This window comes from Peromyscus californicus, unplaced genomic scaffold (assembly GCF_007827085.1).
Source record: "Peromyscus californicus insignis strain IS unplaced genomic scaffold, ASM782708v3 Scaffold_11__1_contigs__length_118956290, whole genome shotgun sequence".
Lineage (NCBI taxonomy): Eukaryota > Metazoa > Chordata > Mammalia > Rodentia > Cricetidae > Peromyscus > Peromyscus californicus.
The window spans coordinates 113,995,851-114,020,100 of record NW_026294402.1 but is presented as its reverse complement, the minus strand read 5'-3'; the positions used below and the strand labels follow the sequence as shown (position 1 = coordinate 114,020,100).

At 51.2% G+C, this 24,250-nt stretch overlaps 1 protein-coding gene across 6 annotated transcripts in view; it reads left to right on the top strand.

The window, feature by feature from the left end:
- Positions 1-24,250, top strand: part of Scn5a (sodium voltage-gated channel alpha subunit 5) — a 99,544-nt gene that overhangs the window by 37,570 nt on the left and 37,724 nt on the right. For all 6 annotated transcript variants that reach the window (XM_052724190.1, XM_052724177.1, XM_052724157.1 and 3 more), the window contains exons 7-14: positions 2,657-2,887; positions 4,686-4,749; positions 5,797-5,938; positions 6,365-6,562; positions 7,610-7,789; positions 8,262-8,615; positions 12,097-12,229; positions 13,307-13,545. In XM_052724190.1, coding sequence (XP_052580150.1) covers positions 2,657-2,887; positions 4,686-4,749; positions 5,797-5,938; positions 6,365-6,562; positions 7,610-7,789; positions 8,262-8,615; positions 12,097-12,229; positions 13,307-13,545 — 1,541 coding nt within the window. The remainder of the gene's footprint in view (positions 1-2,656; positions 2,888-4,685; positions 4,750-5,796; positions 5,939-6,364; positions 6,563-7,609; positions 7,790-8,261; positions 8,616-12,096; positions 12,230-13,306; positions 13,546-24,250) is intronic.

Sequence of the window (24,250 nt, the reverse complement as noted above, 5' to 3'; positions counted from 1 at the left end):
TTTATGGACTTTTTCTGGAGGAGCAGTGACCAGAGCCCAGGAGCCCCTGTGAACACTCTGTCCTCAGAACTAGACGGGGACTTTGCAAGAAGGTAGCCGAGGAGATGACTCAGTGGGTGAAGTTCTTATTGCACAACCTTGAGGACCTGAGCTTAGACCCCCAGAAGCCACGTTTAAAGAGCTGGTCATGGTGGCATGTGCCTGTGATCTCAGGCTGGGGGGCGAGGTAGGTGGATCCTGGGGACTCACTAGCCACCATTCTAGCAGAAATGGAGCTTTAGGTTCCATAAGAAACTGTCACAAAAATAAGGCGTGGTGCAATGGAGGAGGTTGCCAGACTGCCCCTACGTCCGAAGGTGCCTCAGAATAGAGCTCCTTGGACCAATGATTGCCTCTACTCCTAGAGGACAGTGTTGGTGACTTCAGTGCCTACTGCTACCCTCGAGGCATGAGAAGCCCAGCTCTGAATTCACATCAGAAAACCAGAGACCCCTGGTCATGGTAATTTTATGAGCATAACTCCTGACCATCTTGTATTTAGACTATGTCTCCAAATGTGTCTCCTGGGCTCTGAACCCACTTAGTATGTGAACAGGAAGGACCACATCTTCCCAGTGTCTGCACTAGTGTCCCCAACCCATGCCATGACTGGGCAACCCCCCAGGAACTCCCGTGAAAGCAAATGTCACCAGCTGAGTGTAGGTCTGCAGTCTCAGCTGTGTGGGAGACTGAGACAGGAGACAAGGCCTGCCTTAGCTACGGAATGAGTTCAAGGCCAGACCAGGACCTTGTCTCAAAATTTTAAAATAAATGAAAGAACCGAGGACACATGGGGCTGGAGAGATGGCGCAGCAGTTAAGAGCACTGGTTGCTTTTCCAGAGGTCCTGAGTTCAATTCCCAGCAACCACATGGTGGCTCACAACCATCTATAGTTTAAAAAAAGAAGAATTGGGGATACAGATAGATATAGAAGGTTTGCTTAGGGCATCCAAGACCTGGAGTTCAATTCCCTAGTACTACAGAGAGACACAAGGTGAAGAGAAACATTAACAAGTCTTCTGAAGCCTCCAGCAGCTAAGCGAGGCAGCATAAAGAGTCCCCAAAGTGGCCGTAGAAAGTGGTGTTTGCAACCTGACGGGACGCTGCCTGCGGAAAGGGTCCCCAGGGCTGCGTCCTAAAGAACCCCAGAGTTCTCTGGGCCTCTGTCTCCTCTTGAAACACGCCAAACTCCTGCAACGTGTTTGAAACCATTCTTGACATAAGTGAACTGTGTCTTTGTTAGGAGGGGAGGTTTCAAGGGGTGAATGACCTTTCCTGCTTTGCCAGACTTGAACAGATTATTCGGGGCCCAAGATCCTTTAGCCTGACTGTTGAGGTACAGTCCAAGGTGGGCATCCAAGCTATAGCCACCATCCCTGTCATGTACCCCTGAAGTGGAGCCGGCTGCAAACTAGAGGGCCAGACCCAAGCATGTGTCTCCCAGTAGGTCCTCAGAGTTCTGAACTGTGAAGGACACGTGGATCCCTGCCCCTCCCCCACCCACTGGGCAGTTGCCAACATGTGCCAGGATGATTTCCATAGAGTGCCGAGTGCCAGAGCCCTGGGCAGACAGCAGTGACGGTGCCATGGTGGTGAGGCTGCCCCCTTCCCTCTCTCGTCTGCCCATCACTGCTTCTCTGTCTCTGGGCCGTGGACACAATAGTCACAGGTGCTCCTAACACTTTAACAGGCTGGACCGTGGATGGATGGAGCTTAACCTGAGATCTGGCCGCTTGGGGGTGGGGGCCGGGGCCCTGCTGCTGGCAGGGGAGCCCCTTGCTCCTGACGCTCTGCTCGCACTTGCCCTAGGACAGAAGCTGAGGGTCAGATGGGATGTGTGTACACACGCTTTTTTGTCACTCTGCTGTATGGCACTGGCTTCTGCAGGGAGTTGCCCTCTGCAGCTAACAGATCACAGCCACTCCACTTTGGGGAAATGGGTGCAATAGAGAGGACCCCAAGAGTCAGGGCAGATGAGGAAGAGAGGCATGCCTCAACCTAGCCCCTGCCCATAACCTTCCCCAAAGATGGTTCCAAACCCAGAGCATCACCCCACCCCACCCCACCCCACCCACTTAGGACATCACCTCACCTTGCCAAACCTTCCTCCAGAGCCCTGTATCCACCCTGTACACTAACCGCTCAGCCCAAGCCAGACCCTGGCTTCCCTTCGAATCACTGAAATTCCCTGTGTCTCCAAGACAGCTGCCCCCAACAGTAGAGCAGGGAGACCCCCTACCAGGAGCAGCTGTGTCTACCATTTCCAGATCAAACTGAGGTCCCTGCATTGGCTCAAAATGGGTCTGGACTTCAGCCTCCTTTGCTGTGGGCTGTGTTAAAAGGGCCAGACCTGGTATACCTTGGGACCAGCCAGAGTGGGACCTTACGACACTTTCCACACTATTTCATATGTTGAGCTGGTGGAGACTAAAGAGTTTCAAACCCTTCTGAAAAAGGCCCAGAAAGCCTCCTTCACTCCGTCCCAGGCTGTGGTTGCCATCCCTGTCCCCAGCCCTGTTCAGCCAGGTCTCAGGATACTCGGTGTCCTACAGGCCCAGCCTCCACCCAGAGGATCATAGAGCAGAGTGTCTGTGGGTGACCGTCTCACTTTCCCAGGCCTGAAGACAATCGTGGGAGCCCTGATCCAGTCTGTGAAGAAACTGGCTGATGTGATGGTCCTCACCGTCTTCTGCCTCAGTGTCTTTGCCCTCATTGGCCTGCAGCTTTTCATGGGCAACCTGAGGCACAAGTGTGTGCGCAACTTTACTGAGCTCAATGGCACCAATGGTTCTGTGGAGTTTGACGGCCAGGTCTGGGCCTCTCTGGACCTCTACCTCAATGACCCAGGTATGGACTCAACTGTGCCTTAGGAAAGGGTGCTGGGAGACCATTAAAGCTGGGCATCTTCCACCCAGGCTTCACCAGTGGGCGGGCAGGCCTCCGGGACCACCCAACCATTGCTGGGACTCAAGAGCCAGCTGGAGGTCAGAAGCAGGCCCTCAGGCTAGCTGGAGGGACAGTGTTTGAAGGATAGCTTGTGGGGTAGGGACATGGTTCAGTCAGTCAAGTGCTTGCCACAAGCATGAAGACCTGAGTTCACCTGGATTTAAAAGCCGCATGTGATAACGTGAACCTGTAATCCCAGCACTGAGCAGGTGGAGACAGGAGAGTCACTGAGACTTGCTGGTCAGCCAGACGATCCAAATCAGCAAGCTCCAGGTTCAGGGAAAAGCCATGTCTCAAAAAAGTGACAACATGAAAAACAAGGAAGACACCTGACAATCAAGAGTGCGTGCACACACACACACACACACACACACACACACACACACACACACACACACACACAGAGTGTGGGGACAGGCTGAGTCCAGAGTGCTGGCAATGGTGAGGAGACCAGCCTCCCTGGGCTCTTGTGAAGCTTGAGTGGCACCACACTTGGTTTAGAGCTTTCAATTCAGCCGGGCGGTGGTGGCGCACGCCTTTAATCCCAGCACTCGGGAGGCAGAGGCAGGCGGATCTTTGTGAGTTCGAGGCCAGCCTGGTCTACAGAGCGAGATCCAGGAAAGGCGCAAAGCTACACCGAGAAACCCTGTCTCGAAAAACCAAAAAAAAAAAAAAAAAAAAAAAAAAAGAGCTTTCAATTCAGTGCCCTTGCCAAGTATCCAGGCTGCCACTCCAATGTGCACACCCGAAGACCCTTCAAGAAGGTTGTGACAAACTGACTTGTGTGTTTGTGCACATCCTTCATTTCAGCATCTCTCCAGGCTGCTGGGCACTGCCTCTTTCAATAAGCACCATCTAGATCAAAGGTAGATGCTGAGGCCAGGCCAGATGCCAGGCCACAAGGATGCAGAGGGCTCTCCTGAAGTTAGGGCCTCTTACATACAAGCGCTAGCACCCCACTGGAAAACAAGCGGACAGGAGACTCAGGGAGTGGATGTGGGTATGGCTCTGTTTGGCCTCGCAGACATGAATGGCACCAAACTTCAGCATACACCAGAGTCACCTGGAAGGTTCCAGAAAGCACAGACTACAGGCCCTGGCCTGCTCCTGAGTCAAGTGTAGCTGACATTGAAGAAGCTATAGCCCAACCCATTCCCAGACAGTTACTGGTCAGGCCCACACTTAGAGAAATGCTTCCCGAGACAAAGGTGGGTTGTGGTGACTGATGGGAGATGGCAGGGCAGGTGGCCTGTGTCTCACCTGGTATGGACCCAGGCCCATCGGAACATAGTGTTGCCATGGTGATCGGTAGGCATCTCTTCTACCAGTTTCTGTTGTGGCAGTGGGCCACACGATGACCCAGCAGCCAGGTTGAAGCTCTGCCCAGACCCTTGCCTCCTGGCTCAGGGCCTCTCTTGGCCCTGGCTACCCCCTGAGTGGTTTGGAGCAGGGTACAGAAGCTGCCTCTGGGGACAGCTGAGCCTGCCCAGGGCTTCCTGTGTTTTCAGGAGTGGCAGTGAGTGAGCAGGATGAGAGAGAAGCAGGGCCACTGAGTCCTGGCCAGGCATAGGGGTGAGGACGAGGACAGTGGCAACGAGGGTCAGAAAGTGACTGGCAGTGTCTTTCCCAAACCCCGTGTAAGGCGGACACCCAGAGTCGGGGCTACCCGTGCCGCTCACACCCAGGTTTCTCCTTGCAGACAATTACCTGCTCAAGAATGGCACTACTGATGTGTTACTGTGTGGGAACAGCTCTGACGCCGGGTAGGTGGAACTCTCCTCCTGGCGGCTGTTGGCATCTTCCGGGCTGCTTCATCTGCTAACACCCCAGCCCCAAGACAGTGACACCCTCCCTAATCTTCTTTCCTGAAGCTTCTGTACCCCTCCCTTGCCACGGGAGATAACTGGTAAGAGACCAGATCTGAAGGGAGGAGCAGGAGAGCCCTAAAGAGGGGCTGGGATAAGGAGGCCTCCCAGGGTACCTTGCAGTATCCGAACTAGACTTTGACTCCATTGCCGCTGCTCTGCCCTTCAGGGGTGAGTGTGGCCTCAGTCTAGCAGCCTGGCTATGGTGCCTTGACATTTCCTGTCTCCAGGGACAATTTCCAGGGCTCTTGTGTACATTGTAGTCTGGGACAGGGTTCAGAGGCTCACCATGTGAGGGGTTGCTTCTGCCGTGAGATTCTGGGGCTCATGTTTGCTGTCTCCTTCCATCATAGGAGAGATGTCTGGGTATTTTGGTGTGAGGCACAGCTGCCCTTAGGAACATCCTGGCACTTGCCAAATTTCTCCCACCATAGTTCTGTGTGTGTGTGTGTGTGTGTGTGTGTGTGTGTGTGTGTGTGTGTGTGTGTGTGTTAAACAGGCACTTTTCCAGATGCAACCCAGTCCAGCCCTTCACCCAGTGACCCTGCCTCTGCCTACAGTTAGCCAAACCTCGCTGCTCCTCCTCTCCCTCTGGGGCTCCCACTGTGTTCAGCTCCCCACGGACTGGACAAGCCAAGGAAGGAACTTGTGCTTCCTCCCGAGGAGGAGGCAACAGTAGCAACAGCAGCAGCCGCCAGGAAGGGTGTGTCATGTGGGCAGAAGGAACCAGATGTGGGCCTTAGAGATTCCAAGTAGGTCTAGGAGAGGAAGATGGCAGCCTGGCCCACCGTGAACATGGCAAGAATGAGATCATGGGGACAGACCCAGAAGCCTGGCACTGAGTTGGTACCAGCCTCAGAGCAGTTGGGCACAGGCTGGGCTGCCCAGGGAAATGAGCCAGGGCCCCTCGCAGCATGGGACAGGAGTGTGTATGTCTGGTTACAGGACATGTCCTGAGGGCTACCGGTGCCTGAAGGCAGGTGAGAACCCAGACCATGGCTACACCAGCTTCGACTCCTTCGCCTGGGCCTTCCTCGCGCTCTTCCGCCTGATGACACAGGATTGCTGGGAACGCCTGTACCAGCAGGTGCGGGGGTGGCTGGGCCGGCAGCGGGATGCTGGGCATGGACTCCAGGTCAGGCTGCACAATTGGCCAGCCAGAATCGTCCCCTGTGGCTTTCCACTGGTGAGAGTCACAGAGGAGGCGGGGGAAGGGCTAAGTTACGGTCCCTTTGTAGAGGATGCTCTGCGCTGTGGATGAGATTTTCCTCCACCCTGTATGGTGGAGCATTCTCTTTTGATACAACATTCTCCCCATTAGGTGAGATACCCGCCTTCTTCTAAGTGGGGCACTCTCCTGTGGGTTATCACGTGACCTCCAGAGGGGAGACATGCTTTCCTCCACCTGCAGGCTTAGGACACAGAGCCCCTGGCACAGCCAGACGGTGACTTAGAAATGCCGTGACTCAGAAGGAGCCCCAGTGAGGGTGACTTCTGGCCCTTGCTCTTCCAGACCCTGAGGTCCGCAGGGAAGATCTACATGATTTTCTTCATGCTTGTCATCTTTCTGGGCTCCTTTTACCTGGTGAACTTGATCCTGGCCGTGGTGGCCATGGCCTATGAGGAGCAAAACCAAGCCACCATCGCTGAGACGGAGGAGAAGGAGAAACGCTTCCAAGAGGCCATGGAGATGCTCAAGAAGGAACATGAGGTGAATGAGCAGTGCCTGGAGGTGTGGTGTATGCTGGATAAGGCCAGTAGGTGGCACATAGTGGGTGGAAGGCCGTACTTAGCTGGGCAAGGTGGACCTGTTGGTATACACTGGGTGAAATTGTTCCCCGTGACCACCATGTTTTCTGGGTAGTACAAGCTGGGTGCATTGAGGGTTCTCAGTACACGTGGCCTCTGTGGGCACTGCACATGCCTGGTACAAGGTCCATGCCCATGGGTAGAGTTTACTCTGGTCAAGGGATTCTTTCTGATGAGCTAGTGAATAAAGGCCAAGGTTGAGCACTGGTCATTCTTCCTGGCTGCCCACATTCAGCTTCCCCTGTGGGAGCTGTAGGAAGCTGTTAGAAACCGCAGTGAAGGGGCCGGGGAAATGGCTCACCTGTGCAAGCACTTGCCACACGAGCGTGAGGATCTGAATTCAGTCCCTGAACCCCCATCAAAAAGCAGTGTGTGCCTTGTAGCCCTACCGCTGGGGAGGTGGAGACAGGCAGGGCCCCGGGGCTCACTGGTGGCCAGCCGAGACTAAATCAATGAGTCCTGGGTCCCAATGAGAGATGTCTCAAAAATGAAGATGGATGACCCTGAGGAATGGCACCTGAGGCCCACCTCTGGCCTGGACATACACAAGTTCACTCACACAGAAAAGAACTAGAAAAAAGAAGCAGTTTGGAGGCATTTGTGTGTGTTTACTATCCCCATGATCCCCCCAGTGTCCTTCCGACCAGGTGAACCTTCAGGAGATCGCCTGTCATTTTATTCTGCTATTTCCTCTGTCCACCAACACCCCTCCCTCAACTGCCCCGCACCCCTACTTAGCTGCTTGCTCTCCCTTCCAGGTTCTTGATCTTTCTCAAGGCATTGTGGATCTGCCTGGAATGGCTTCCATGGCATCCCAGTCTGAGTCAAGTGTGGGAGTCTCCTTAGGGATCGGGCCACCAAACCACTGAGCGATACCTCGCTTGCCTAAGCCTTCAGCTACTCTAGGATTCTCCATGATCAAAACACCCTTTCTTCCATCTTTTTCCAGGCCCTCACCATCAGGGCTGTGGATACTGTGTCCCGTAGCTCCTTGGAGATGTCCCCTTTGGCACCAGTAACCAACCACGAGAGAAGGAGCAAGAGGAGGAAACGGTTGTCTTCCGGGACAGAGGATGGTGGGGATGACAGACTCCCCAAGTCTGACTCAGAAGATGGTCCCAGAGCACTGGTAATCCCGACGTGGTTCTGGCCCTTGCAAAGCCCATCATGGTGGACCCCTGGTGTGGTCACAGCCCCAAGCTTGGTCTCTAAGAAAGGCATCCTTGAACCCCTCCCAGCCCTTCCAGTTTCCCAAAGTCATTCTTAAAGTGGAGGAGAGCCAGGGTGGGTTCGCATGTTAACGATGCCTCCTGCCTGGAGCTAGTCAAGTATGGGGGCCAGCACTGGGGGCCTCGTGTGGGTCCTATCTCTTGCTGCCTAGACTAGTCCCCCCTCCAGGCCCAGAGATACAGAGATGAAGGGAGCAGAGACCCTGACAGTGCAGAAGACACTCCCACCCCTCCCATCTCAGGCCACTCAGCACCCCTGTGGCCAGCAAAAGCCTCAGTGCTCTAGGAATCTGAGCAGGGCTGACACCATGAGAATTAGGGGGAAGCATAGGCAGAGCCGTGTGGGTTACAATACCCTCCCTGTGCCCTCAGAATCGACTCAGCCGGACATCGATGAAGGCCCGCTCCAGCCGAGGGAGCATTTTCACCTTCCGAAGACGGGACCAGGGCTCCGAGGCCGATTTTGCAGATGATGAAAACAGCACTGCAGGGGAGAGTGAGAGCCACCGCACATCGCTGCTGGTGCCCTGGCCCCTGCGCCGTCCCAGTGCCCAGGGACAGCCCAGCCCTGGGACCCCAGCTCCTGCTCATGTCCTCAATGGCAAAAGAAACAGCACTGTGGACTGCAATGGGGTAGTTTCTTTGTTGGGGGCAGGTGACGCAGAGGCCACCTCCCCAGGGAGCCACCTTCTCCGCCCCATGGTGCTGGAACGAGCCCCAGATACGGTGAGCCCACCCCTGGCCTACAGGCCCAGATCTGTCGCCCAAACTGGTGATGAGTACAAGGTTCAAAACTGCTCATCAAATGTTGATCAAACACCTACCGTGTGCCCCACTCCCAGAACATCTCTCCCCCCATAGTTTCCATGCCAACCAGGTAGGCAGACAAGTCGAAAGAAGGGAGGGAGGGAAGGAAGGAAGAAGGAAAAAATGTATATGTAAACATGCATGGTGATGTAGTGATGAGGGAGTCACACAGTTCACATGTGATGAAGTATCAGTTCCAAGATGCCACGATAGACCTAGCTAGACCAGTGTCCCAGAGACCGTGTGCGGTATCGGGCGCCTTCTGGTTCTGTGGGTCAGGAACAAGCAAACCGGGCTAGATGGCAAAGGGGTACTCAGAGGATTCTAGACAACAGTTATTCAGTAAGTAAAAAGTAGTCATTGAGTAGTACTTTACTGCCTTGTAACTCAGTGCCAGCCAAGGGAGTAAGTGTTGGGACTGGGGAGCAGGCAGAGGAGAGAGGAACCCCAATACACTTGCTAGGAGGCATTTAAGTAGTGACTACAAGAAGAGGAGCTGGGTTGCCTTCTACTGCAGGGAGGGCTGGTGGACTTAGTGGTTAGTGCCCACGCTCTCAACATTAACCTGGGTTTGGATTCCAGATTGCAGCTTACCAGCTGGGTGGCTGTTGGCAAGTCTTTTTACTCCTCTGCACCTCGAGGGTCTCATCTGTACAGTGGGTGAAAAATACCCACTTTGGGACCATTGGGACTGTGGAAGTGGCTAATGTGGACAGGACTAAAGGCATACAGGACATGGTTGACACTGTTAAAATGTCATAGTACCATGCTATCAATACCAAAGTGTGTCACAGACAGCAAGAGTGCCGACTGCCTGGGAAGAGCCTGTCTGGCTTGTGGCACTGTGAGGTCAGTGTGGCTGAAAGAGGGAACAGATGTTTAGAACCGTCAGCAAGGTGCTCATCATGAGAGGCCTGTCAGTGGCACACTAGAGCCTGCCCAGTTGGCCACAGGTGTTGCGCTGACCCCTGCAACTCCACATACAGTGCCTGAACAGCCCGCGCAGGAAAGGGCTGAAGTGCGGCTCACACAAGTACAGGACAGAGGACAGCAACCACTGGATGATGTGATCTTGGTCAGGACGGTGGAGGTGGGGGTAGGGGGGGGGGCACATGGCCTCTAGCTATGGGACTTTATATGGTTAATCATCTGTAGCCTCAATTTCCTGCAATGGAGATCAGATTAAACATGTACGTCAGCAGGTGGTAGGACCAAGAGAGTTGAAACAGGTCCAGGGCTTAGGCCAGACCTCGCCTCATGAGCATGTTACTATGTGTTGTTGACGTGAGTGAGCAAAGGCTTCTGGGATGCACTGCCAAGTGTCAAGTGCTAAGTCCTGTATGAGGAAGTGAAGGAGAGGAACTTCAAGGCCCAGAGGGGCTCAGAGCCATCTGTGTCCTTCAGGGCCCGTCACCTGGAGGGTGGGTATCTGGCTTCCAGGAGCCCTGAGCAGGCAGGCCCGGCTCTGGAGCCCCAGCCTCAGGCAGGCAGAGCTCCGCAGCCAGGAGCACTAATAGAATTTCCTAATCCCATTAGGGAGAAAATCACCTCATTGTACTGCACATGTCGGGAGGAATCCAAGTTCACACACTTCATTACCGGGAACTCTGACTTCCCCCATTCTCACTTCTGCAGGGCCCATTTGTAACTTTAAAGGGATTAGCAGGCCAAGACGGAGTTGTTTGTAAGGTTAAAGGAATTAGCGACCAAGATGGAGACATTTGAAAAGTCAAAGAGATTAGCTGGCAGAAGCCCCTGGGAATGCCTTCCCACTCCTGGCTGGTCCCCAGTGAGCCCAGTTCTGGTCTGCAAACAGAGCCCTGTGTTGGGTACATGGTGCTCCAGCGGCATGGGGAAGCAGGAGGAGCCCTCTCTGGTTCAGCCCAGAGAGCCTGCGGCCAGTCTCTCTACCTGCAAGTGGTTATTAAAGGCAACCCAGGAAAGTCCATAACGTGAACAGGGACCTGCCTGTCCCTTTCCACTCTGCCCAGTTCCACAAGTACCAGCACTTTTTAACAGTTGGGCATTTATACCCCAGATCTTTGTCTTGTTTTTACATCTAACTCTTTGTCTTGGAGATGTTCCCATGGGCGTGTACCCAGGTCGGCTTCTCATTGTTGTCTGTATCAGAGTTCAGGGTTGGGCTGTGGCCATGACTGATTTTAATAATCTTCCTATTGGCTGGTTGTTTTGTTTCGGTGTTAGGAACAGTGCCGCAATGTACATCATTTCTCTGCAGTTTTGGTGGGCATGTGAAAGTATTTATGAAGGTAGATTACAAGACAGGGATTCTCAGGACCATTTAAAAATTTGTAGGTAGCGGCTGAAGAGATGGATGGCTTGGTGGTTATGAGCACTGACTGCTCTTCCAAGGGACCAGCCTACCATGTGGATTCCCAGAAACCAAGTGGAGGCTCACAACTGTCTGTAACTCCAGTTCCGGGGCATCCAATGTCCTCTTCTAGTGTTCATGGGCACCAGGCACCCACGTAGTGCAGAGGCATATACATGCAGGCAAAACACTTACACATGTAAAATAAAAAATAATCATTAAAAATTAAAATTTTCTAAGTCGATACAGCCACACTTCCTGCAGGTGACATGGCCTGCCACCAGCCTCAACCCTGCTGTTTTTGTGTTTCTGTGAATGTCATCCTAGAGTATGTTAGGATTTTTTTTTTTCAGCCTCCTTCTGCCTTTAGCTTTAATTAAGATCATGTTTGCGTGTACTAATATATGTGGCAGCCTCTGGCACTGGAAGGGCCCGTATGGCGTATGTACACTGATAACACAGACGGAAGGAGATGATGGTAGCCAGGAGGAACAAGGATCAGAGAGTTGTTAGCTGGAGCACGGTTGGTTCTCCAAGTCCTGCGTTCAGTGTCCCGTCAAGACCTCCATCCTTGGTGACAGTGGTTAGCGTGCTTGCCTAGCATGCACAAAGCCCCGGGTTTCATCCCCAGCACAGCATGAACTAGACGTGGTAGACACCTGTAACCCCAGCAGCACTTGGGAGATAAGGGCAGAAGGATCAATGAATTCAAGGATATCCTCAGCTACATGTCAAGTTCAAGGCCAGCCTGGGCTACGTGAGACCCTGTCTCAAAAAAAGGGGGGGGGGATAGTGAGATGGTTAAACGGGTAAAGGTAATAGTTGCCAGCCTTTACGACCTGAGCTCAGTCCCCAAGACCTGCTGGCAGAGGAACGAACTGACTCCTGCTCTTTGTCCTCCGACCGCCCCATGTGCAAACACCCACACAAGTAAATCAACAAATAAATAAATGCAACTTTAAAATGAAAAGAACAAAGCACAAAAGCAAGACTTGCACTCTGCCTTCCTGAGTTCTCCCCAGCCTGAGCGCCCTCCCAGGCTGATGCACGTCTCCTGGTTGCTCACAGACCACACCATCAGAGGAGCCAGGTGGGCCCCAGATGCTGACCCCGCAGGCTCCATGTGCAGATGGTTTTGAGGAGCCCGGAGCACGGCAGCGGGCGCTCAGTGCTGTCAGCGTCCTCACTAGCGCCCTGGAAGGTCAGTGTCCTGGTGTTCTCTAAACATCCCCACTTTCCCAGCCCCCACTAACTCCACTCCAGCCTCAGCATCTTCTGTCTGCCCCCACCCTCGGGCCCCGTACCTCCCCCAGACGTCTCTTCTGTCTCCCCCTACCCTCTCACCCCATAACTCCCCAAGACATCTCTTCCGGCAGTGGATGTTCTCGCCTGTTCTTCGGGCTCTTCTCTGGTTCTGCTCCCTCTTTCCTAGGTGTTCCCACATCTGTCCTGGACTGTCCCAGACCCTTCTCCATCTCACCCAGCCCTCTCCTAAGCATACCCCAGTCTGCCTAGAGCCACCCTGTTCCTGCATGCCCTCCCTGGTTTAGCCTGTTCTCAGCCATTCCCATATCCACTTACACTATTAAAACAATCCTGCATCCATCTCAGCTGGTCCCACCCTAGGCAACTCCACACACCTTCCAGGACAAACTGGGTGCCCCATTTCTTGTCACCCCGTCCCAGGTATATGCTTGTGTTTCACAGCCTATCCCAGCACCCCACCCTACTCTGTCCTGTGTACCCTCATATCAGGACTTGACTATTCTGCTTCTTGACCTAGCAGCCTGTTCTGCTCTGAGCCTGCTCATATCTATGGGAGATGGTTATCTTACATGAACCTACATTAATCCTAGTCTGTCATATCCTCATTTCCCCATGTCCATCTTAGTTTTTTTGGTTTTTGGTTTTTTGGTTTTTTGAGACAGGGTTTCCCTGTGTAGCTTTGGAGCCTTTCCTGGAACTCACTCTGTAGCCCAGGCTGGCCTCGAACTCACAGAGATCCGCCTGGCTCTGCCTCCCGAGTGCTGTGATTAAGGGTGTGCGCCACCACCTCCCAGATCCATCTTAGTTTCTTATCCATGCAGCTATTTCCTCCCACATTTCCAGAGTAAAGAGCTGAGACACAGGCCACCCATTTCTCTAGCCCTCCCTCATTGTACCACTGTCATTTAGCACCCTGCCATCTCCCCCATGCGAGTCCCAAGACCTTTCTAGAATGCCACCAGATGCAGCCAACTTGGTCAACAAGCCCAGTTGACGCCCTGGCTGTCCTCAGAATTGGAGGAGTCCCACCGTAAGTGTCCACCATGCTGGAACCGCTTTGCCCAACGCTACCTAATCTGGGAGTGCTGCCCACTCTGGATGACCATCAAGCAGAAGGTGAAGTTCGTGGTCATGGACCCATTTGCTGACCTCACTATCACCATGTGCATTGTGCTCAACACACTCTTCATGGCTCTGGAGCACTACAACATGACCGTCGAGTTTGAGGAGATGCTGCAGGTTGGAAACCTGGTAAGGACCACATGTCGTTGACTCGTAAATGGGCATCCCTGAAGAGTATAGCTTACGTGGGGAGGGGATTCTGAACATCACAGGGGCTTTTGAAGGTGTGAGTCGTGGAAGAGATCTTGGAGGAGGAAGTTTCAAAGTCAAGTTTTGGGGAGCAAAGGTGTGTGGATTTGCAGTGGGAGACTAGAGTTTGAGCTTGTCAATGTGCTCGAATGCTACAAAACAGGAGTGAGTGAGTGAGGGCATCTGAAATGTGTGGGGACGTGAGACTTACTGGTGAGTAGACGGACGGGGAAGTACATGAAGGATGGGGCCGTTCTTGTATGGCAGGGAGTTGTACAGATGAGCATCAGTGTTGTTGAATGGGGACAAGGAAGGGTGAGTGCCTGGGTAGGGGAAGGAGGGAAGGAAGAAGAGAGATGAATGGATTATTGGAAAGAAGTAGTGAGAAATGATGGATGGGTGGATGGGTGGACATATGGATGGACGGACAGATGGACGATTAGAGAGAAGTAAAACTAAAAGGAAGGACAGATGGATAATTAAATGAGAGAGGAAAAGAAGGACAGAAAGATGAACAAATGATTAGAGATGGTGGAATGAGAGATGGGTGTGGAAAATTAAATAGGAGGTAGAGAAAGATAGTTGGATATGTAGGTGGTGATAAGTGGATGATTAGAGAGCAGGAGAGCGGGAGACGGGTGGGTGGGTGGGTGGGTATTCAAATAGGAAAAGGAAGAAATGAGTGGGTGGGTTAACAGATGGTGGCTGGGCCAGTGGGTGGGTGGATAGATGGTGGCTGGGTCCTTGGATGGGTGGATAGATGGTGGCTGGGTCCTTGGATGGGTGGATAGATGGTGGCTGGGTCCTTGGATGGGTGGATAGATGGTGGCTGGGCCAGTGCGTGGGTGGATAGATGGTGGCTGGGCCAGTGGATGGGTGGATAGATGGTGGCTGGGCCAGTGGGTGGGTGGATAGATGGTGGCTGGGTCCTTGGATGGGTGGATAGATGGTGGCTGGGCCAGTGCGTGGGTGGATAGATGGTGGCTGGGTCCTTGGATGGGTGGATAGATGGTGGCTGGGCCAGTGCGTGGGTGGATAGATGGTGGCTGGGCCAGTGGGTGGGTGGATAGATGGTGGCTGGGTCCTTGGATGGGTGGATAGATGGTGGCTGGGCCAGTAGGTGGGTGGATAGATGGTGGCTGGGTCAGTGGGTGGGTGGATAGATGGTGGCTGGGCCAGTGCGTGGGTGGATAGATGGTGGCTGGGCCAGTGCGTGGGTGGATAGATGGTGGCTGGGCCAGTGGGTGGGTGGATAGATGGTGGCTGGGCCAGTGCGTGGGTGGATAGATGGTGGCTGGGCCAGTGGGTGGGTGGATAGATGGTGGCTGGGTCCTTGGATGGGAGGATAGATGGTGGCTGGGTCAGTGGGTGGGTGGATAGATGGTGGCTGGGCCAGTGGGTGGGTGGATAGATGGTGGCTGGGCCAGTGGGTGGGTGGATAGATGGTGGCTGGGTCCTTGGATGGGTGGATAGATGGTGGCTGGGCCAGTGCGTGGGTGGATAGATGGTGGCTGGGCCAGTGGGTGGGTGGATAGATGGTGGCTGGGCCAGTGGGTGGGTGGATAGATGGTGGCTGGGTCCTTGGATGGGTGGATAGATGGTGGCTGGGTCAGTGGGTGGGTGGATAGATGGTGGCTGGGCCAGTAGGTGGGTGGATAGATGGTGGCTGGGTCAGTGGGTGGGTGGATAGATGGTGGCTGGGTCAGTGGATGGGTGGATAGATGGTGGCTGGGCCAGTGGATGGGAGGATAGATGGTGGCTGGGTCCTTGCATGGGTGGATAGATGGTGGCTGGGCCAGTGGGTGGGTGGATAGATGGTGGCTGGGTCCTTGGATGGGAGGATAGATGGTGGCTGGGTCAGTGGGTGGGTGGATAGATGGTGGCTGGGCCAGTGGATGGGAGGATAGATGGTGGCTGGGTCCTTGGATGGGTGGATAGATGGTGGCTGGGCCAGTGGGTGGGTGGATAGATGGTGGCTGGGTCCTTGGATGGGTGGATAGATGGTGGCTGGGCCAGTGCGTGGGTGGATAGATGGTGGCTGGGCCAGTGGGTGGGTGGATAGATGGTGGCTGGGCCAGTGGGTGGGTGGATAGATGGTGGCTGGGTCAGTGGGTGGGTGGATAGATGGTGGCTGGGTCAGTGGATGGGTGGATAGATGGTGGCTGGGCCAGTGGATGGGAGGATAGATGGTGGCTGGGTCCTTGCATGGGTGGATAGATGGTGGCTGGGCCAGTGGGTGGGTGGATAGATGGTGGCTGGGTCCTTGGATGGGAGGATAGATGGTGGCTGGGTCAGTGGGTGGGTGGATAGATGGTGGCTGGGCCAGTGGATGGGAGGATAGATGGTGGCTGGGTCCTTGGATGGGTGGATAGATGGTGGCTGGGCCAGTGGGTGGGTGGATAGATGGTGGCTGGGTCCTTGGATGGGTGGATAGATGGTGGCTGGGTCAGTAGGTAGATGGACCGACTGATAACTGAATATAGTGAGTCAATCAAGGATGTACAGAACCAGATTTGAATTCTGACTCAGCCCTTACTAACTAATCATGGTAGTTGGCAGGATAAGTATTTGCTGAATTTAATAAATGCAAGAATCAGACAATATGAGCCTCATAGGAAGCTAATGAGGCTGAATAAGATAATGTCTGTAACGTGTTTTCCTCCAGATTTCATGAACAACAAGCCCTCAGCATAGATGAGGGCTGTGCTTGTTGTTTTTAAAGAAGCTGACCCCAGAAGTCAAGATGTCTGGGTTCCTTCGGACAGTTTTCTTGAAACCATGTCAAGTTCTGCCTCTTCACTGTACAGATGGAGAAACTGAGGCAGGAAGGGTGGCATGGTGGGAGTAGAACCAGACACGCACCTACTATATGCTGACACTCAGACACAGCCAGCTCCCCTCCAGAGGTCCTCAGCAGGACTGGCCAGAGTCCCTGGGGATCATTGCTCCGGCCAGTGGGGAGGCCCTTAGCTGGGTCTCAGGCCTGTCCCACAGCAGACCTGGCCCAGCTGCTTGGGTGGCTCGCACAGGCAGGTAGACCTCACACACTGCAAGCTGTGGGTATTTCTTCCATAACTGCTTTACATATCCAGAACTTTAAGCGGACATTTGCAGATTTTTTCAACATTTTCCAATCATCTGAGCCCATTTGGCTATTCTTGTACTTTCTTTCTTGCACATCGAAGGAGAGGTACATCTTAGCATGCCGAGTCTCATGGTGCAGCCGGGGGTATCGGGTGGTCTTTGGTACACCTCAGCATGCGGAGTCTGGGGGTGCATCTTTGGCTGTTGAGGGATCATCAGATGGTCATTGTGGGATTTAAGTGGAGCGTAGTTTTTTCCTGGGTAGGACTGGGCAGCATTTGGATGTGATGAAGAGTTTTGGTGGCTTTGCTGAACTGTCAGCTTGTGATTAAGTGACAGTTGTGCTAAACCTGCCACTCAGATATTGGTGACAGCTGCATTTTGTGCTGTTTGGATAGCTTTATTGCTACTATGAAAGGCTTTGATTTTCTTGAATTTAATATAGTCCAGGTGACTTAGATATTAATGTAAAGAAACAAAATCACCAACATAAGCATAGGTAGGTAACCTTAGAGGGGGAACAGACTCTCCAAGCATGCCTCCAAAAGCAGATTCCATAAAGGAGAGAACTGGGAGATTAAACTGTTTGGCCCATTTCATAATCAAAGGCAACACCCTGGAGAAAATGGTTTGAAAAGCCTCCCACCATGAAAGAATTAAAAACACAGCAGATTGGGCTGGGGCTGGGGCTGGAGAGATGTCTCAGTGGTTAAGATCACTTGCTACTCTTGCAGAGGACCTAGGTTCAATTCCCACTACTGTCAGAAGCTCCAGTTTCAGGCAATCTGACTCCTCCTTCTGACCTCTGTGGGCACCTGCATGCACACAAACATAACACACACACACACACACACACACACACACACACACACACACACACACACACACAAATAAAATAAAATAAACAAACAAACTTGAAAAAAGAATAAGGTGGCATTTTTTTTCTACCATATACTAAGATATATTATAAAACTAAAAACATGGGGGAGGGGTTGGAAAGATGGCTCAGTGGTTAAGAGCACTGACTGCTTTTCGGAGAATCCAGGTTCAATTCCCAGCACCCACATGGTAGCTAACAACTGTCTGTAACTCCAAGATCTGACACCCTCACACAGACATACATGCAGGCAAAGCACCAATGCAAATAAAATAAAAATAAATAAGTAAAATTTTAAAATGTGGAATCTGTAAACGAGATCAGTGCTGTAAGGCTGAAATATTGGGAATAAAGCAATCCTATTGGAGACAGTTTATAAATCAATAAGCAAAGGATGACCTGTTCCACAGATGATATTGGGATCAGTGGTTGCTCTTTGTGGAGGAAACATAAGTTAGACCCCTACTTCATGCCGTACTCACCAATTAGATGCTGAGGAACCCGCTTTAACACTTAATTATAATAACAAAAAGTTTTTAAAGTTGAGAACATGGAAGAAGATTGCTTGCTATACTTGCATTAAAATATATAATACTAGCTGGGCAGTAGTAGAGCATGCTTTTAATCCCAGCACTTGGGAAGCAGAGGCAGGTGGATCTCTGAGTTCAAGGCCAGTCTGGTTTACAGAGCAAGTTCCAGGATAGCCAGGGCTGTTTCACAGAGAAACCCTGTCTCAAAAAGCCTATATATGTGTATGTACGTGTGTATGTGTGTGTGTATGTATGTATATAAAATACTGTAAACCAAGCGAAGTCACTAGAGCACAGCAGACACTGGCGTTATCACACACGTCTTCCAGGATACAGGTGTCAGGCACACACCCTTACATATCAGTAAGGAAAAGGACAGTTGACATCTGTCCTGGTTTTATTCTGTTGCTGTGGAAACCACTCCAACCAAAAGCAGCTTGGGGAGTGTTAGTTACCTTTCTGTTGCTGTGATAAAACACTATGGTCAGAGCAGCTTAAGGGAACGTTTATTTTGGCTGACGGTTCCTGTGGGCTGCGTGTCCATGACAGCAGGGAGGGCCTGGCAGCAGGGGCAGGAAGCTGAGATACATAAGTGAACCAGACAAAGCCTGCCCCAGTGCTGGATTCCCTCCAACAAGGCCCCATCTAACAGCTCTATAACCTCAGCCAACTGAAGACCAAACATGTAAATATATGAGCCTACAGGGGACCTTTCTCTTTCAATCCACCACAGGAGGAAAGGGTTTGTCTAGCTTATACTTCCAAGTCACCGTCCATTGTTGAGAGAAGTCAGAGCAGGGACCTGAAGATGGGGACCGTGGAGCTCAGCTGGATTTCTTACTGCCTAAACATCCCTAACAGTCGAGACTATTCCCCACAGGCATGCCCACAGGCCAGTCTGAGCTATACAACCCCGTTGAGACTCCCTTCTCGGGTAACTCCAGGTTGTGTCAGGTTGACATTTATAACTCGCTAGGATAGTGGGGAAGACCACAACATGGACAAAGACGCTGACAGGTGAATCAGGTGGTTATAAATATGAAGAGAAATACCGAGAAATAAAAATTGAAGCTTCATTAATGTGCTGTTTCCCACCCACAAAAGAATCAAAAATGATGTTCTGTGGTCAGCAAGAATGTGGCTCATTGGGATGTCAATTCTGGGAGTGTAGTTTTGAGACATCCATCCCGGGAAACAGTTTACACTGTCTGATAAATCACAGACATGAACTCCCTACAACTCAACAACTTATATATATATATAATCTTAAGAAAGTCTTGCATTGGGGCCTGGAGAGAAGATGGCTCAGTGGTTAAGAGCACTTGCAGGTGTCCAGAGGACCCGAGTTCGGTTCCCAGCACCCACATCAGGCAGCTGACCACCACCTGTAACTCCAGCTCCAGGAGATCTGATACCCGCTTCCAACCTCCATGGTTACTGCATACACATGCTATATACTCACAGACACATATATATCATACACTTAATAAAAATAAATCTTAAAAGTAAAAGACTCATACATCTGTACAAGTTAACATGTACAAGGAAGCTCTTCACATTTCTTGTTACAGGGAAAGTGAAAATGAGCTTAAATGTCTATCTACTAAAAACTGAATAGGTGTAGCCAAGCATGGTGGTTCATACTGTAGCCCCAGCACTCAGGAGACGGAAGCAGAGGACAGCGAGTATGAGGCCAGTGAGACCGTATCTCAAAACAGAGAAAAAGAGCTCAAGTGATAAGTGAATAAAATTGGACATGGTGGTGCACACCTTTAATCCCAGCACTCAAGAGGCAGAGGCAAGTAGATCTCTGTGAGTTTGAGGCCAGCCTGGTCTACAGCGTGAGTTCCAGGACAGCCAGGGCTACATAGAGAGATCCTGTCTCAAAAAAACAAGGTGATGGGGGAAGGTAAATAAATTCCATCTCCCTCATACAATAAAGTATTGTACACAGTATGTATAATATATATAAATTCATAAACTTGAGAAAAAGAACACTTTCACACAAACCATTTACATGAAGTTTAATATAATACACATATATGATATATTGTTACCATACACTTAATATGTAAGAACATGAGAGACAATATACATCCCATTTAGGGTGGTGATTGACTTGGAGTGACTGTAGCACTATGGGTGGTGATTTTGTGAGTTACCTGTGGTGGTAGATGGCAGGCAAAACCACAGTGGGAGCCGTCATTTGGGTCCATGGCTTAACCTCTATTTATCTGTTTTCTTATTTATACAATGAAATTAATAAATGTTATATATCACACAAAGCTGCTGTGAGGATCAAATGGTAGAACTTAGGAGAAACACTGTAGGAGTGCCCACCATAGCATATGGCAAACTTCAGTCCAGTCTTTACTACTACTCTTTTGTGAGAATGAGTACAACAGCATTGGAAGCCAGTAGGAAAGATGCTACTGTTTTGTTTTGTTTGAGGCAGGGTCTCATGTAGCCCAGGCTGGCCTTGAACTCACTATATATCTGAGAATGACCTTGAACTCCTGATTTTCCTGCCCCACCCCTCAGTTCTGGGATTATAGGCATGCACCATCATGCCCAACTCTTAAATTATTTCTTAACTTAAAAAATAAAAAATAAAAAAATAAATGACAAGCCAGGGAAATCACAGCAGTCCATATAGCAAACTGGGAGGTAACATCTGTAATCTAAAAAGGACAATTCAAAAATAAACAAACACTGTAATCGGACCATCAGCAAAGGCTCTGAACAGCAATTTGGCAAAAGAAGAAATACGAAAATAAAGGAATGGCTGATAAAACAGCTGTGTGCTGGGAACAGAAACAGGATTAGCAGGTAGAGGGAGACAGCTGTCACACACCGCTCATGGAGTTGGTGAAAACCTGTCTCTAAGGACAGCTAGCCACATCAGAATCCCTAACAATGGTCATAGACACTTCCGTTTCTAAAACTCTACCCTATGAAAGGAATTGCACAATATGCTGCAAAATGCTATTTATTATGACAGTCTTTCTAACAAAGAAAATTGTCATGGAGAATTGGTTAAACTAGTATGGCATATTTCTGCCTTAGAATATATCACAGATATAATAATAATGATGATAATAATAGAAAAGGACACTGTAAAATGTGTTTAATTAGCATGGAAAGAGGCCACAGTGTCACATGTTAAGTTCAGGTTTACAGTGTGAATCGTGTAGTCTCAGGAAAGAGGTCAAGTTCAAGACTGGTCTGGGCTATGTGAAACCCTGTCTCAAAGAAACCCCCTTTTTTAAAAAAGTTTTTTTTTTTAAATTATTTATTTTTATTTTATGTGCATTAGTGTTCTGCCTGTATGCATGTCTGTGTGAGGGTGTCAGATCTTGTAGTTACAGACAGTTGTTAGCTGCCATGTGGGTGCTGGGACTTGAACTCATAATCTGTGGAAGAGCAGTCAGTGCTCTTAACCGCTGAGCCATCTCTCCAGTTCCCTTAAAAAAGTTTTTTAAATTGTTTGTGTGTGTTTTGCCTGTATGTGCACCACATGTGTGCAGTTCCCAAGGAAGCCACAAGAGAGCATCTTACTCCCTGACCTGCTCTTACATCCCGTTATGAGCTACCATTTGGGTCCTGGAACTTGAACTTGGTACTCTAGAAGAGCAATCTGTGCTTTTAATGGTAGAATCATCTCTTCAAACACCAAACCCACTGCTTAAGTTTCCCCAAAAGTCTCACAGTTGCTGGGATGTCTCCATCAGCACTGATAGGGAAGCCTCCTGCTGAGGAGTCAGGGGAAGTGAGAAGCCATACTCAGAACCCACCGAACATCCAGGGCTTTTCAGGTCTGAAGCAGCCCTTGCCTGGGTCTGGCGCTCTCAGCCCCACTCAGGAGTGGGGTACATGCTGCTGATGGTCACCATGGTGCTCTCGGTGCTCCACATGAGCACCCACTTCACACTCCTTAACCTAACTCTTGGATATCTTTGTCCCATTTCGTATATGGGCCCACTCAGGTGGAGAGGCGGGGCTAAGATCACAGAGCATCAGAGCTTTCTTTGTACCACACATCTGGTTGTCATTCTGTGTTACTGTGCACATCATATACATCAGCTCTACTCTTGTGGCTTTAGCATGCATGATGTGACCCTGGACAAGGAGAAGATCTGAGGCCAAATTTCAGGCACTTCTCAAGTTTAGCCAGAGTCACCTGGGAAGTGTTAAAAAGCCCCTGTATGGAGCTGTAGACATGGCTCACAGGTTTGCTGCTCTTGCAGAGGACTACAGTTTAATTACCATCACCCATATCCAGTGGCTTGCAATAGCCTGTAACTCCAGCTCCAGAGAAGCCAACGCCCTCTTCTGGCCTCCATGGGCACCTACACTTACATGCACATGCCCACACATAGACTCGTAATTAAAAATAAACTCTTTTTTAAGCCCCTGTATCTGAGCTGCCCTCCAGCCCAAGGTCTGTCTCTAGGGCAGGATCAGGCCTCTCCCATTTCAAGGCTTCCTGGATGTTTCCAGGGTATACAAAGGATAGCCAACCTGTGCTCCCAAACAGTATCTAGTCAGAAGGAAGATTCAGTAGGTCTGGGGTTCCCCAGATTGAGTATTTAACAAAGTTCAACAGATGTTGCTGATCCCCGAAGGATCCTTTGTTTTTGGTCTTAAACGCCTCTTTGGTCTCTTTCTTCTCAGTTATCTTGCTAGCCAGACAGCTAGGAACTTGGGTAACATGGGGAGCGAGAGCCTTTACTGGACACTGCTCCCTGAACTGAGAAATAACACTCAGGAGACCATCAGACAGGCCTTAGAAAAGCACCCATTCTCGTGTGCCCAGGCAGGTTCTAGGGAAGTCCAAGCCTATTGCTGAAGGAAGGGGGCAGCCAGTGGCCCCTCCTAGAGGCTCTCGGGGAAGTTGAGTGCTTTATGGGGGGTCTGAGGACAGCTGAGTGAGAACTAAGACTGGGCACATAAGGCTCCCACAAGACACTGAAAGGAGCTTAGTGGTGCCCAATGGGAGACGTGGTAGCCTGCAGGTCAAAAATCTAACTGCCGCTTATTCCAGAGAGAGAAGACTTGATACATATGCCCAGATGGTGCTTATGCTGTGAGGGGGAAGGGACCAAGGAATGTGCTTAAAGGGACCTATTGCACACGTCAGGAAGCACCAGGGACTTGGTGACTTTTGAACAGGCCTGAAGGGAGTGAGTCTCGTGGGTGGGTGGGGTAGAGAGAGGAGGAGGCCTCGAGGAGTCGGGGTCTGTGACCTGGAGAAACTGTGAAACAGGCCTATGTGCTGGTGGTGGGTCAGAGGGCAGGCCATGTATTTGGGTGGAGCCTGGAGGATGGTGAGGTCCCCTCTGGGAAACAATTCTTTCTGGGCAGTGAGGAGGGGCTGGTCTGTGGCAAGGTCCCCCTGGCCCACCTCCTCAGAGCCCCGTCCGAGCAGAGAGGGAGCCATGCTGGCCTCTGCTTTGGGCAGAGTTCCCTGAGGGTACTCAGGCCAGACGGGCCCCTGCTGATGGCTGGCCCCAGGGTGCGCCTTTCGCTCCTATGTCTTGATACCTGCTGCAGGCCTGGTGCGGTTCCCAGGGCACTCTCTCTACCACTTCCCTTCCGGAAGCCCGCTGAGTGTCTCTCAGGCCAGTCACCATCTCCTCACCATGGCCAAGCTAGCTCCTATGGACCCTGACTTCACAACTATGACCTCCGCAGACACACCCTCCTCTGGAGCATACCCTGTCAGTCGGGCATCCTTCAGAGCCTTGGGTTTTGTCGTGGCTGCCCACCAACTCCACAGGCTCCTGTGTATCAGACTCCATAGGCTGGTGTCAGGCCATGTAGTCGTGAGTCAACAAACCCAGGGAAGCCAGCCTCTGTCCCTCAGGAATGCCCCTGGGAGAGCACATCCAGCCTTGGACATTGCAACGTGATACTGCCACCTAGGAAGTTCACACTCAAAAACCAGGAGATAAAAAAAAAAAAAATGTTTTTTAATCTCAAGTTTCAAGTTTACTTTTTGTGTTGGGCCTCAGCCACATGTGGGCTGCAGGCCATGGGTCGGGTTTTTGGATGAGTTTTTTAAGATGCACATAGGCCGGCGAGCTGGTTCAGTGGGTAAGAGTGCTTGCTCTGCAAGGCCAAGGACCTGAGTTCAAATACCCAGGGCCCACAT